This window comes from Ovis aries, chromosome 23 (genome assembly GCF_016772045.2).
Source record: "Ovis aries strain OAR_USU_Benz2616 breed Rambouillet chromosome 23, ARS-UI_Ramb_v3.0, whole genome shotgun sequence".
In the NCBI taxonomy this organism is placed as follows: domain Eukaryota; kingdom Metazoa; phylum Chordata; class Mammalia; order Artiodactyla; family Bovidae; genus Ovis; species Ovis aries.
The window spans coordinates 47223144-47239096 of record NC_056076.1 but is presented as its reverse complement, the minus strand read 5'-3'; the positions used below and the strand labels follow the sequence as shown (position 1 = coordinate 47239096).

The window sequence follows — 15953 nt, the reverse complement described above, 5'->3', positions numbered from 1 at the left end:
TAAGACTTTACTTATTTTACATAGGATACGATTTTCAGACTCTTAAAACAAAAATTGGCGTACATGCAGCCAAAAATGTGTGACTCCTGGGTGGTGATGAACATAGGAAAATGGGCATTAGGAAAGGAAACTAAATAATTATTTTAGTGCTAGTTATTAAGGCCAGTTATGTAACTTTAATGTCTTAATTTTCTTTGACACTTGGTTTCTTTAGTAAAAGAGGACGTGACATTGCATCCATGTGATAAGCAGACAGTATTAATAAAGGGAAAAATGTCTCATGTCTTTTGAGATATTTGGTGTATGGGATGGTACAAACTGGTATTGTAAAATATCATTATTGTATTGCAAAGTATTCTATCGTCATGTAGTCATTTACCTAGATAAGTGTTATTAATTCATATGCCTCTAGATAGTAAATTTTCCTGATTGCAAATTAAATTCTTTGGGAGGAGTTGGAATGTTTCCCCCCAACCCTTGTAGGTACCATGTAATTCCTGAAATCCACAAAAGCACATCCACACTGCCAACATGAAAACTGGTGAAATAGGCATGATTTATTCCTTCTGCTTCTTCCCCTCCTTTTGTGTCCCCTATCCTGAAATGTCCGGGTCTTCGTGTTGCCTTCAACACCAAGCATGGTGTCTAATATCAAATAGCTATCAGTAGACATTGCTGAATTAATCACCACCCATGGATGCCCCTGACTCTGATAATCTAATGTAGCCATCCTGTTAATTCTTTTCCAGATTTTCCCGGCTTGGTCCTGATTTCCCCAAATATTTTTTGTGCTGGGTAACTACTACCAAAACTATTAAAAGAAGCCTTACTAGTGAATTGTGCATGCATGCTCAGTTGGGTTTGACTCTAGACGGTAGCCCGCCAGGCTGCTCTGTTCATGGAATTTTCCAGCAGAATACTGGAGCCGGTGGCCATTTCCTACTGAAGGCGATCTTCCCCACCCAGGGTTCAAACCTGTGTCTCTTGCATCTCCTGCTTTGGCAGCGAATTCTTTACCACTGCACCACCTGGGAAGCCCCACTAGTGAACTACCAGGAGCTTATGTGTTTACTGCACTATCTTTGTGACTAACAGATACAAGCTTTAAGGTCTGCAAACTTGAGTTCAAGATTCATCCTATATAGTTCATTGTATCAGTTTCTAAACCAAAGGGACCCACTGAAGGGCCAACCTAGTATCTTGATAGGTATATGATAAGGCACAAGTACCTAATAAGCATGGAATGCAGATGTAAATCATAAAATGCTATGCCAGTATAAATAATCAATTTAATGGCATGCTCTTTCCCAAAGTAGTATCTCTGTTAGTGGAACTATTGGCTAAAGATACATTTGTGCAAGAAGAACTTGTGTTCACACTATACCATCTGCTTTAGAATTGAGGCAGTGGACTCAAGATTTCTTGAATGGAAACATCCTGTCCCTTATTCAGGTTGTATTTGCTAGAGTACCTGGAGAAAAATGTCTTTAGGATTATATCTAAATCAAGTTGCTAGGTATCACAATTATTGACTTTCTCAGTATTTTTGGTTTAGTGCTCTAATTCATCACTAAATATGGATACATACTTTGCTCCTTGAGAACAGAACAATTCACCAAAATTATTTTATTCATTTATGCTTAAATTATTTTATATTTAAAGTGTATAGAGCATAAGTTACAGAATAGTCATTTACCTGCAGAATAGGTTTCTTTTCCTTTAAATGAGATGAAAACCTACTGTATCCTGCAGTCATAGAAAATTCAAATATATTAAAACCATCATATTTTGTAACAATTCCCATAGACCCACAATGCATTTATCCTATGCTGTTACACAGTGTTCTTATTCAAGATTATATTGAAAGCATCTTGGGTATCATTGCCGTAGAAAGAAAACTTATGAATTTCTTTGGTGCCTGCATTTTTAGATTCTCTGCTGACTGTAATTTCCATACCGTTGCTTCCTTTTACAGTTTGTTAAATGCAAAGTTGTGGTGACTATAGATTCAAATGATTGATTCTCTTTGTACATTTATAAATGAATGTGCATTTATTTCAATGTGAGATTTAAAGCATATGCAGTTTGTTTAACATACCTGGGCCACAAGCTAATTTTTTTTTTTTAACAAATAGCTTAAAATTAGAGTTTTAATGTTCGTAACACAGTCTATGTTATAGTCCTCCACCTCTGCCTTGGGTTTTCAGATGCTTAAAATGTTTTCGTTACCAAACTAGATTTATTCATACAAAGAAATATGTTCCTCTCGGTATGAATCAAAAACATTTTTAGAATTAGCAAGTTCATCAAGATGTTTATTACATTAAATATAATCAAGAGCAAAAGATTTCTCATTCACAAGTGAATTATGATTCTAGGGAAAAAGTATTCAATTTGTAAACCAAAACCATTATCCTTTAGGATTAAGAAGAGAGTGAAAAAACTGTTACAATGTTATGTGTAGTTTTTTTTAAATTTAAAGAATGAAATGAAGGTATTTTGCTAAGTGTATGACATTGTTTTAAAGATTTTTACTAGCGTGTGGTTGATTGACAATATTGTGTTAGTTTTAGCTGTACGGCAAAGTGAATCAGTTATACATATTTATATATATCACTCTTTCTTAGATTCTTTTCCCATATAGGCCATTACAGAGTACTAAGTAGAGTTCTCTGTGCTATACAATAGGAAAAAAGCATTTGTAGTTATCCTTATTAGCTATCTATTGTATATATAGTAGTGTGTATATAGCAATCCCAGTCTCCCAATTTATCCCTCCCCATTTTTAACCCCTGGTAAGCATAAGTTTCTTTCTACATCTATAAGAGTATATGACCTTTTGATTAAAGTTTTTCCAAGGACTAGGATATAATATAATTTACAACATGAGCCGAGATTACTATAATGTCTTGATAACCTTTTTTTTTCATTGCTAATTAGGCAACACTTTTTTTAAAGCAAGTACATATATGTAGAGGCTACTACCATTAGCTTGGTTCAAGGCATGTCATAGTTGAAGGCATAGTTGTTGAAGACATTAGTCATCGTTCTTGAAGAACATTGTGAAGCTGCAACAGAAAACACGATAAATGACTGAACTCAGATTCACATCCTTTGAACTTGCTGGGTTGCTACCAAGGGCGCATAGATTAAGGGAAAAAAAAAAAAGGCTTTTAAAATGTGCTGGTCTTTAGGTGCCCTCTACTGTTTTTCCAGAACGCTGCAGTCACACACAGCCAAGGGGAACCGGTCTCAGTTCTTCATTCAAAGCCTCAATTAACATCATGTTAGTCCGCTAGATTTAGTACTAATGTTTCATTCACTGTGGACTTGTAAAAAAAGCAGTTTACAACTCTCTGATGGTATGAGCGCTGTGCTTCCTTGCAGGGAAAGGAGCAGTGACAGGTCTTTATCGTTGCTGTAGAAGTGTTCCCTCTTCGGCAAGGACACAGCTCTTCAAAGATATACGGTCTTTTCTTGGAGGTGCTCTAGGATTGACTAGGATGGGAACTTGCCCAGATTTCTACTCTCTGAACCTGGAGAGTTTTACATATGTAAATATATGTTTTACATATTTTTAAAAGGTAGATCAAACGCTTTATTTTTAGAAAATATCCCTGGGTCCCTAGAGGATTTTGATTTTGTGACTAAATGTGTAACACATCAGAGGACTTGATCTAAGTCTGAAAGTCTGTGGAAGCTGCCTTAAGATTCTCCAGGAGATGGCTTTGACTAAAGTGGGTCCTCTTCCAGTTGTTGATCTATTGCCTTGCATCTTGACAAGGCAGTCACTTGTTTATAAGTTGTATATCCTTTTTCACATCATTCTCTTTTTGAAATGTAGATCCACTTTAATGTCTGAGCTCAGACTAACTCTCTCTTGGCACAAACTAGGAAATTATCCTTTTTGGCAAAATCTCAATACTTTAGGTACACTAGAGCCAACTAGGTAATTTAGAAGTTACATAATAACTTTCAGAGGTTTTTGTCCATGCCAATCTTGATGATTTCCAAGCTGATCAAGATGAAAAGAAAGCTTTTATGAATTCTAATATGTGGGGTTTACATGGCGTAATTGTCTTAAATGGAGCCTCTAAGGTCATAAGCTTCCCAAGATGCGGAAGACAGAACCTGATGCACCACCAATCATAAAAGTGCCCATTACTTGATGTATCATAAGAAAAGGAAGCTTCTAACTATTATTCTAGGATGCCATCAATCATAGTACAGCCAATTTCAGAAATGTTAAAATCTGAGGGGGAAAAGTATATCTTAGAATCAATGAGATAGGATAGTTTCCATGAGCAACTGGGCCGTATGCTAATATATTCTTTATTTATCATTCATGATTTAGGACTTGGAATTAATAATTCTCAGCTCACACAGATCTAAATTTCAGTCTGGAGATTTGAGGATCAAATATGCTTATTTGGAAATGTCCTTTTTTTCCCTGAGTCCTCTTAAAGAATTTCCTTATCAGCTTCCCATCTTAATGAGATGCTGCGTTGCTGTTTCTGAAAAAAAAGAGAAAGAGAAAGCATTCTGACTTAGATGTGAAAGTAGTGCCCTTCAGGCAGTTTTCTTTAGGTTAGGGTGAGTACTTACTGGCTTTGATGAGATGGCTCATGGTGATATTAACTTATCTCGTGTAGTGCCGGGTACAGAAGATACTTACTAAATCTTTGTGGCATCTAATCTTGATGTTGAGAATGCTTTCTAAATGCAAGAGTGACCCAAATGCATTTTATTAGGTAATTCTCTATACCCCAGGTTTCCATCTTTTCCACTTGTTATCCTAAATAATAGAATTCCATTCAAGGCTCTCTGATAGCATTCATCTAAAGAGAGAGGTGATCCGTGTATTTTTGGCATATTGTTTCATACAACATAGTGGAAAATCAAGGTTCGAGTGTGTCTCTGTTAATAGCAGCTATAGCATAACGCAGAGTGGAAAGACAGGGTACCTAGAGTAGGTCCCTGTGTAACTGTTCTTGTCGTGGTTATCTAGCTGACCTTAGCTCTTGTCCTAAAATGTGAGATTAGGACGCTGAACTTTTTATGGTCCTGTATGAAGCAACATCAGTGCTGCTGTTCTGCCCTTTTCGGATATGTCTCTATTGTATACATCCATGTTGTGGTTGTGTATCTAGACACTGAGACAGTTATTTTAGTTTTCTCTCTCTTTTTCATCAAAAAGACTGTTTGATTTGACAAACCAGTTACTGTGGCCAACTGGTCCAGTTAATCTTAGTCACTAGCATCACTGTAGATTTGTAGCTCCTTCCCGTTAATAAAGGTTCATATTTATGCACTGGTGGATCAGGAGAGCAAAACATAAATATACTGGGAATGTGAGAAATGTCTAAAACAAGGCACAAAATATTACTTAATTGAGTGGCTATAATTTTATTTCCTTCACTGCTTTTATATAATATCAGCCATAGTTCATGTTACATTCTAGAGGCTGAGTGTTTCTTTAAATGTAAAATAGACTTAAATCACTAGATTTCTGAACTTAATCTTGTAATAATGAAGGTAAATAACATAACTAGATTTAATGGAGAGGCAAATATAAATAATATTATACATGTAGTCCAATTTCAGTTGTTTGAATTTTCTAGCATATCAAGTGTGAGGGACTTTCATTCAAAGGCCCAGTATTGAAGAGTATTTTTCAAGTTTCAGGTAGAATTCTCAAGGGTCATATTTTCCATTCAGTGCAATTATTTCTGATGCTTCTTAGCAGTTACCGGGAAATTACCCAAAGTAATAGTTTGTATTTAGTTAATCTTATTTGTGATTTATAATGAGACATTTGATTGCTCTAGTTAAATGAAAAGTTACATTGAACTAGCTTGTAATCACATTCTTGTTTGTGACCTTGGACATAGGAATACCATATTATTAAATGCAAGTTTGTTTGTTTGTTTTAACTTCTTAAGTCAAATGTCACATAGGAACCTCAGAGACTAGCTGTAGCAACAGTCTAGTGTGATCATCTGCTCTGTCCTGAAATGCTTTCTAATGGGACTTAGGAATGCTGTATCCCAGAAGCGCCACCCTGCTGGGGAGAATGGAGACCTTTTCTCCTCAGGGCAGATCCGCAGGCATTCAAATCGCTAGGCACAATGAAGGGCAAGGGTCTCCATTACACCTCTGTCTCCAAGTTTAGCTCACCTGGAGAGTTTTGCTTGTTTTTATCTTACAGATTCCCTATGCAGCAAGCTTGATCAGGAAAGAAAAGCTTGGTGCCCATCTCAGCAAAAGCTAAAAGGTGAGCTCACCAGAGAAAACTCTGAGTTGCTTGCTTGTGTTCCTCACTGATGTACTTGATGGTAGCCCCCTAGCACCGGGGGCTGGGTGGTGCTGCACCCTATGTTTAAGCTGATACACTGTTGAACTTCATTCTGGGCCTGGGACTTCCTGAATAAGAAGCTAAGTGCATCTTACAAATTCTGTGGAAATTTTCTAAAGCTAAGGAAATTCTCAAGTCAGTCTTGTACATGTGGTCTTCGTTCTGTTTTGAGGTTTTCTGCTCCTTCTGGTTCCTCCTAACACCCCGATTCCTGGTACGCTGAAGGAAATCAGGATGTCTAAAGCTGGGCTTATTATGTTTCCTCTTCTTTGCTCTCTTCTTGGCTCAAATTCTTGCTGAAATCCAGCTTGCAGTGAGTTACTGGCAGATGGTGCTGTGAATAATTGCAGGCGACATAGACCTTCGAGGACTTCTCCAGGTTTAGCCTTTCATTCTTTTATAAAACAGTCCTTGTGTCTCTACAGATGAGGACAGATCGAATGCCGTATATCTGGCAACAATTTAAAAGACAAGAATTCTGGACACCTAGGGGAAAGAAGACAGTAAAAATTCAATGACTGTATTCAGTTCAGTTCCTTTCAGTTGCTCAGTTGTGTCCGACTCTTTGTGACCCCATGAACCACAGCACGCCAGGCCTCCCTGTCCATCACCAATTCCCAGAGTTTACCCAAACTCATGTCCATCGAGTCGGTGATACCATCCAGCCATCTCATCCTCTGTCATCCCCTTCTCCTCCTGCCCTCAATCTTTCCCAGCATCAGGGTCTTTTCCAATGAGTCAGCTCTTCGCATCAGGTGGCCAAAGTATTGGAGTTTCAGATTCAGCATCAGTCCTTCCTATGAACACCCAGGACTGATCTCCTTTAGGATGGACTGGCTGGATCCCCTTGCAGTCCAAGGGACTCTCAAGAGTCTTCTCCAACACCACAGTTCAAAATATTCAGAATATACCTAACCATTTCAAAAACAACTTTTTATGATATAGAAGAAGATATATATAATTATTAGAACTGAAGGAATGCAAAGCTAGGACACTGTTGTTTTCGTAGCAATACACTAAAATGACCTAGCAGCTAGAACAGCTAAATCAGTGAAAAACTCAGATGTCAGAGGTGGTGTTTGTACGTGCTCATGGCCAACTAGGATTGTGGTCATTTATCAATTTTATTCATTCCCATCAGAATGATACTACTCACTCCTTCCCTCTGGAACCTATTTTCACCTCAATAGAATTTATTGGCAAAAAAAAAAAAAAAAAGAAATTCTATGCAGTGCAGGTTTGTGGTTCCTCTTCTTTCCTTACATTTCTCTTCTGCCTATCACAAGCTTCCTATACTATGCACACGTGACAGCTCTGCTTCTTGCCATCGTCTTTATTAGTGATGCATAATAAGTGGCTTCAGTCGGGTCCAACTGTTTGTGACCTTGTGGACTGTGGCACACCAGGCTATTCTGTCCAGGGGATTCTCCAGGCAAAAATACTGGAGTGGGTTGCCATGCCCTCCTCCAGGGGATCTTCCCGACCCAGGGATCGAACCCACGTCTATGACATCTCCTGCATTGGCAGGTGGGTTCTTACCACTAGCACCATCTGGGAAGCCCCTTATTAGTGATAATCTTCAGTATTTGTCTTAAACAATTGTATGTATGTCACATTTCATTAGGAGCTCAAAATTCTTTCCAAGACAGTCTCTCATTCATATGCTTTCCCTTAATTTTATGCACAGGGAACTGAGATACAGTGAAGAGAGATATGAGGTTTTATGTCTCTGTTGCAAAACCAGGAAGGATTCTAGGCCTCCTGACTTTAAGTGCAGTATCTGCTTAGTCCTTATACAGTGACTTCTGTGAGCAGGTGTTTAGCCACAGAGTTGCTCGGACAATAAGCCATTCTGTTTTGCGCCACTCAGATATTGTCATTGTGTTTCCGTCTCCATGAAGTCATACACTTACACAAATGCACCTGTGAGTTTGGCTTCATTCTGTACATTCAGGTATTTTTCTTAAGTCTGAAGTTGATTTGAGGTGCTTTCTTTCTCAGTTTTATAGATCAGGTTTGTCCCAGCAGTGTGAAATAAATAATTTTAGGACACTAAGTCTAATAAATCTTATTGCAGGATATCAAGGTAATCAGAGCAAGAATCATCCAAATGAATACTGATAAACTCATATGTATAAAAGTTTGAAAATGTCAAACTACTTTTCTTTCAAATCAAAGAGTAAATACTGGAATGTGCTTTTTAAGTAACCTTTTCATTGCACTATAGCACGTTCACCAAAGCCTACGAATCACCAAGTTATACAAGTCGTGAAGTCAAGAACTCAAAGCTCAGTGAACTCACCTTGTGCCTCTTTCCAGTCATTCCCCTGACCCGAGAAGACTGGTTTTGCTTGTTTTTGAACTTTAGCAAAAGACATTATAGAGAACATTCTCTTGTATCTGGCTTTTTTCACTCCACCTTTGTGATACATCCATTAGACTGTAGTTTGATTTATACTTAGGGACTTCAATAAACTCTTTTTACCGTCCACTTCCCCAATTCATCTTCTCTACTTGTCACACGTGAGCTGCTCTCCACCTGCAAAATGAAGACCTACCACCCAGAAACCACGCCTTTGATGGTGGCATAGTGTACAGAGAGGTGGAAAAAAAAAAAAGATTGATTTTTGTTTAGTAAGTAATGCTTCCTCCATGCTGATTTTGTTTCCATCCTTGCAAACAACAGGGATTTCTCTAAGTAGACCCTGGTGCTTTCAGAAGATTAGTGGTTACTTAAATGCTGAGCTAAATCAGCCAAGCAGAGAATCACAACCATATTGTTAGAGGCAGTATTTGATTCTCAACATGCCAAGCCTGCAAGGAATTACCCCAGGAGAGATGACAAAATAAAAATCATTACACCAAGAGAGAGAGACAAATTCTGTCTTGCTGAGTGACCACAGGTTTCCAAATTAGGGACTGATGCATTAATGTCTTATGCAAGAGTGACCCTTAAGGTAGTGTGCTGTGTTCTTGCCGCCCAGTGGATTCCAGTGTGACTATTAAGAGGAGGAAGCTTTTCAAAACCACAGGCAGTCCACTTAATAAGCTGAGCAAGTGCTGCCACGTATCACTGCTCTACAAATCTTATTTGTCCTGCTTTAGGACACCAGAGATTCCATGTCAAATCAAAATAGAAGTCCACCCATACCAAGGGACTAACTATGCAGTTCCATTAGAAGAGCCAAATTGTGTTTTTAACAAGATAAACCTCAAAATTTAGGTGTATATACTGAATAACTCTTAATTTTCCCTTGATAACTCCTTACAGATCCATTATCCATGGATTCATCGAAACCTTTCTTCAACCTAAGCATAGCCCCCTCTGGGGCAATGAATTCTATTTGTTTAGCTGCCAGCTGTGTAAACTGTAGTTTATTTTATTTATCTTTAAACTACCTCCTAAAACAAGCCCTTGTAGATTAGACATTGCACTGTTCCGTGCATTCGCTTTATCGTGAGCTCATAAGTACAATGGAAGTGAGTTGAAAAATATTGCAACATGTTGTACATATTATCCTTTCATCTGGAACTGTTTTTAACACCGGAATTATTCCTGATGGTCTTCCTTACCTTCAGTCATTAATGTGCCCCAGTTCCTACACAGATGTTGCAGTGTAATATGTGTGAAATCTACACTGCAAATAAAAATGTCATGATACTAACACCAATTTAATATTACTTTACATTCTTTTTTCCCAAACTCCACTTAACATTATACAAATGTCATCCCTGTGACTCAGTGAAACACTTGTGTCTTTCACAGAGAACAGAAATCATTTTTTACAAGTAAAAAGTGAATCATAGGTATGGCTCATTCATAGTCATACAGAAACTTGCTGAACAAGCTGGAAATAATCATAACTGGCATTCACTGAGCACTAACCATGCCAGATACTTGGTCAGATTCTCTGCCACATTCTCTCTTTTGATCCTTACAGTTCTTCATGGTTGATCCTATTACTGTCTCCATTTCATACATGAGATCACAGGGGTTCAGTGAGGTCACTTAGCTAGAAAGTGACAAAGCCAGGATTCAATACAGGTCTGTTTAACACTAAGCCCCTTCTCTGTCTTTCCAGGATTATTGGGCTGATTTTGAAAGAGTCTGGCTTTCAAATCTGACACTACTCCCCTATGTCATCTTAAGGAATTTCATTTACTATCTTTGAGGCTCATTCTTATCTATGAAATGTGGATGGCCAAACCTGATCAAAACCTCCATCAGTTCTAAATGTTGACTGTCACTCTTGAATGCCAGTCTTCTGCCAAATTCTGTCTTCTTTCTCACAAACCAGCTGCTTTTATTAAAGTCTGTTCAAAACCCTAGATAATACCCATGAGTATAACCCACCTACTTTTGGCCTTCTGTCTGCATTTTTCTTCATCACTGATTGCCTTTTTACATCTTTCTAGAGAGTTTGAAAATGTGATTTTTTTCCCTATGCTAACAACATCTAGCTCTTTGGTAAACTCCTGTCATTTTTACTCCACTTCTGGGATAACTGCTATTAGAAAATGGCAAGAAAAAGGCCTTAAAAGGGTGTGGAGGAATTGTAATTGAACACTTTATGTTTTTCTTTTGTAACAATCAAAACTAAAGGGTGGGAGCTAGGGTAGCATGTCTTTCTCTCCTCTGATGTCAAACAAAAGAGTCTCCATTGAGAATGAGAGTGTGCTGCCATATTTCTCTGTGTGTGTGTGTGTATGTGTGTGTGTGCGCGCGCGCGCGCGCACGTGCGTGCTCAGTAGCTCGGTTGTGTCTAAGTGCTTTGTATCAACTATTTTATCTTCAAAACAACCTACTGAGAGAAGTACTGCTACTCTCCTCATCCTACAGCTGAGCAGACCGAAATGCAGAGATGAGGCAGTTGTGTGGTCTCACTGCTAACAAGCGGCAGGATTTGAACCAGGTTGCCCACACTTCATCCACTCTCCCCTGACTTGGAACCTGAAATCATGACTTAATTCACATCTGCCATTATCAGTTATAAATACATGGTTAATAAACCGATCCAGTGGTCCCATTGATGTTGAATGGCAAAACCTCCAGTCATACCTCTAGAGCTGCCCTAACACCCAGAACAAGAAAAATGGATATAACTTGGACTGTCCAGCTGAAGCCAGCAGGACATCAGTGCCTGTAATTCTGTCTGCTGCTTTACCACAGGCTGTCTGGCTTAATGTTTGCTCACAACAAATCAGAGTCTCTGGAACCCAACAGAATGACCTTACTGTGAAGCAAGGGCAGCTCTGATGTAATAGTTCTAGTTTGGCTCAGCGTCAGCAGAGATGCATAATCTAAGGTAGCAGGCAAACACACGGGGAAAGGAAGATGCTTTCATGGGCACTGGTTTAAACATTTTTATCCAAACTGTACTAAAAATGTCTCCTTTTAAGGATATACTGAATATTACTTTAAATGTTTTAAAATTATCTGATTGTATCATACTGAGGTTGTCATTCTGTGCTTTTTGTCTTATTCCAGGTGCACAGAACCACTTCCTCTTATGCTCTTGTAAGATACAGCCTGCCCCTGAGCGCTTCGGACCCGCACAGAGACTGCAAATGGAAAGGGCTTGGGAATCAGATAGAAAATCAGGTTCGGGAGAACCCAAGGACAAGTGACCTCAAAGCAGCGTGGACAACCATGTAAAATAGACTGTAGCGGCCATTCACTAGTGGGGGGAGGGGGGAGCCAACCAGAGCAGTCAATGCTTGTCGCATCTTTTGGTGGAACCAAAGTTCGAGTCTGTGTTTTTAAAGGCCAACCGAACCCAGAGCATGGGAGGGCTGTTAGCCAACCGGGGTGGGAAACCCATGGACAGTCCCGGGGGATCTCAGGGCTGCACAATTGGAGAGAGCAGCTCTACAAGACTGCCTTTTACATCTGAAGAAGTGATTCTTGGTGAAAAGACCTGTCCCAGGAGCGGGGATCGTGTTTCAGCAGCTAGGATGGTATCAGCCGTGCGAACCTGCTTTTCCTAGCAAACTGGACGGACTAGTATGTGGCCCCTTCCTCTCTGGTACTTTGCCTGCTGTATGAATGAAGATTGTATTCCTCTGGAAATATTTTACAGTCTAATATTGAGTGTAATTAAGAATATAATCATGTTATCAAAAATGGTATTTAACTCTGTTGTAGTTTCTTTAACATTCATGTGGATAAAAAGTCTATAATAAAAAAACTATGAAGTAAAGTTTGTGTTCATGTAGTTATAGACATCTGCTTAGGGGCAACACTAATCCTTTTTAGAATTATTTTGGCTTAAAATGTTTGAATACATTATTTTTGGAAATGGAATTCCTTCAGAAATGGTTATTGAAGTCTAAGTTAGCCTTTGGCCACTGTCAGCAGCTAGAGTCCTCCTCATCATGATGGTATCTTTGGGTAAAGTAAGGTTCTAAATTTTGGCTGTGTCTTCTAACAGTATTGGTGAGGGAGTCGGTAGTGTGCCTTTCTCTATACTGTGATGTTTAATCAAAGTCCATGAGATAATTTTATGCCAAAAATTCTGCCTCTCAGATGAAAGAGATAGACAGGCCACAATGGTGACCCTCTGGAGCCAGGATGTCTAAAGTAATTCTGAGTTGAATGGAAGTCTACTGTGGATGCTCTCCTGCCCTGGAATTGCTTAAGACCATCCTACCTGAAGAGGCATCTCACCAATGGCATCCCTTGACAGATTTCAAATTAAGTTTAAAATGCATTGCCATGATATTTAATACTTATTCCCCACCATCTTCATTATCATGAACTATCAATACAAACTTCACAATTAGCCCACCCTTGAGATAAATTTTCTTATCCTTAGCTGCTGCATTAAGAAACCAAAGGAGGGATACTCATTAGTGATTTTCTTCCCAGCCCATGAAGGATGGGAAGCTGGATCAGAGAAGGGATATAAACAAAGTCCTGGGGTCTGAGGACAGGCCCCCAGTGCCACTAGCAAAAGACAATGTGAAGACGCTGCAGCTGACCGCTGAGAGGAGGCTGTTCTTCCAGGAGCCGGGGCATGGGGCTCACACAGCCTGTCGGACATGACACACATTTCTGAAACTGGCACCCATGCTTGGTACGAGGAGAGAAGCTGGTCAGTCAAGCTGATGGAGAATTTTCTCCTACAGAAGCTCTAGATTACACATAGGGATGGAAGCCTAGCATCCTTAGCTTTGTACTCTTAAATCAATAACACCGGAAGTGACAGAAAATTACCAGGAAAGGCACAGACCTGTCTTCATGACCAGCCACCAGGGGACAGCAGAGGTCATCTTCTGCAGAAACTAAGGGACCAGATAACCTTCAGAGTAAGAGCAGAAGCTCCAGAGGAGAAATAACTAAAGATTTGCAGATGAATTTAAAGTCTTTTTCTTAAGCTGCCATGTAAACAAGGTGGGCCACAGTATATAGGGTCGCAAAGAGTCGGATACGACTGAAGTGACTTAGCACGCACGCAAGCAAGCCTGAAATGTCTTGTTTTTTCTTTTCAATTGCAGCTTTATTGGTCTCAGAGTTATTAGTGCTAAAATACCAGCGAATGATCTTGCAGCAAAAGAAAAATTAGAACCAGATAACAAAATATGTCTGAGAGCCTAGACAAGTTATTCATGGCATAGCCCTGAATTGAGTTAATGGTCAAGCTCAGAGTGGGAGACCATTGACCTCTGCTGCTAGAATGCTGAAACTACATTAGTGCCTTGTGGATCTCCAGCTAAATTCCAGGTTCCATGGAAGCCCAGCTCTGCGTCTTTCCTGGAGTGCTGGAGACTCCTGTTTCCTTTCTCTCATGGCCTCAGAGTCCCCACATCTTTCAAGGTATTTTGTTTTCTTTTTAATCAGACTGAGTCTATTCCTCACAAACCCTGGCGCTTATCAATCCTCCATGCAACTCTGAAGTTATGCACCAAAATTTTCAGAAGGAAATCCAGCATATAATATGGAAACATCAATAACCCATTTATTTTCTCGTTGAGCAGAAGAAATGCCTCCCCTCTGTTCTAGCGCTGTATCCTAGCAATGCTTGATGCTTCTAATTCGGAACAGAAAGAATTTGTCCCTAAAACTTGATGTGATTGTGTTATCTGAGCTGCCTTGTGGAAAGAGAACATCCATCTAGAACACCACATGGGGCTAAAAATAAAGCTACCCTCCAGAAGGACAAATAAAATCCTTGGCTCCATGAAATGACAGCCCAAAAAACGCTGTATTCTTTACTTCAACTATTTTATCATTCCAAGGTTAGCCCACATATTAGCGAATGTAGAATATGAGCATTGCAAATAAAAGTTCCGTTTTAATTCCAAATGAAATTATAAGATCAGAAAGGGCAATAGCAAACCAAAGCAGAAGTCCCAGCCCATTTATTGGGATGGACTAGACAGTTCAGACTGATGCTTTTGATCCTCAGAATGCCTGAGAATTGCTCATCTATTTGCCACAGGCAAGGAGAGTGGGACATCATATCCCAATTTCCTTATATTGTGCAAGAAGTATAGCCTCAGCTCTATGGAAAATAGACAAGAATTCTCTCCTAGCTACAGGGGATATAAATGAGAAGAGAGGAACACTTTCATTTACGGGTAAGAGTTTAAAGCAGCCTTGGTCAGCAGTGAGGAAGGTCAGAGAAGAGGAAAACCATAGCCATTCTAAGGACAGGTAACCACGTCATTCATTGGGGTGAAAGTGAAAGTGTTAGTTGCTCAGTCATGTCTTTTTGCGATCCCATAGATTGCAGCCTGCCAGCCTCCTCTGTTCATGGAGTTCCCTAGGCAAGAATACTGGAGTAGGTAGCCATGCTCTTCTCCAGGGGATCTTCCCCACCCAGGAATCAAACCTGGGTCTCCCACACTGCAGGTACTTCTAGCCAATTTCAGGCCGAATGAAGAGAGCTCCTTTGTCTCGCTCTACAAAATTCAGTGCACAAAGCTCAAGTGTGACCATCTTACAACATTCCCCATACACAACTTATATCACAGTTTGCAATTATACACTCTTTCTGGGGAGGTTATACACCCTAAACTATATAAGGGCAGGGAAGGTTTGTTTCAGCTCACTACCATCTCCCTGGTGCTGAGAATAGTCTCTGGCATGCAGTAGCGATACAAAACATTCTTTGCTGAACAAGTTGAGTGAATCTCATTTGTTTTATTTGGGCCACCATAAGAGTCACTCATTTCACTGTTACTACTTTAAACTCAAAGAATTTTGACATTTCTTTTGGTTTCAGATGCCTCTGTGTGGCAAATTGCTGGTTGCTCTCCAACAGACTATTCTCAGATGGCAATACACCTCGATAAAAGACTACCTTTCCCAGCTTACATGCTGTCAGATGTGGCCAAGACGATGGAGGTAGAAATACGTGGAACTTTCAAGAGGGTCCCTTCAAAAGAGTTTGATTAGTTAAGCAGTGTTTCTCTTTCCTGATGTATGTAATGTGGAGGAAGCCTCAGAAGTCTTCTTGGACCATGAAGGTGACTATTGAGACAGAAGCTATATGCTTGTGTGGCACAGAAGGATAATAGAAGCCTGATCCCTGACAACTACTGAGCCCCCATTCCAACTCTGGAGTGCCCACTTCCAAGCTTCTTTTGTGTTGGA

The 15953-nt window shown here is 39.6% G+C and overlaps 1 protein-coding gene across 1 annotated transcript in view; it reads left to right on the top strand.

Moving 5' to 3' along the window:
• The window catches only part of SKOR2 (SKI family transcriptional corepressor 2), a 40429-nt gene extending 27943 nt beyond the window's left edge, over positions 1 to 12486 (top strand). Inside the window, exons 7-8 of the mRNA XM_027960880.3 lie at positions 6209 to 6274; positions 11844 to 12486. Of these exons, the coding sequence (XP_027816681.2) occupies positions 6209 to 6271 (63 nt within the window). The 3' untranslated portion in view covers positions 6272 to 6274; positions 11844 to 12486. The remainder of the gene's footprint in view (positions 1 to 6208; positions 6275 to 11843) is intronic.
• Positions 12487 to 15953: the final 3467 nt, after the last annotated feature.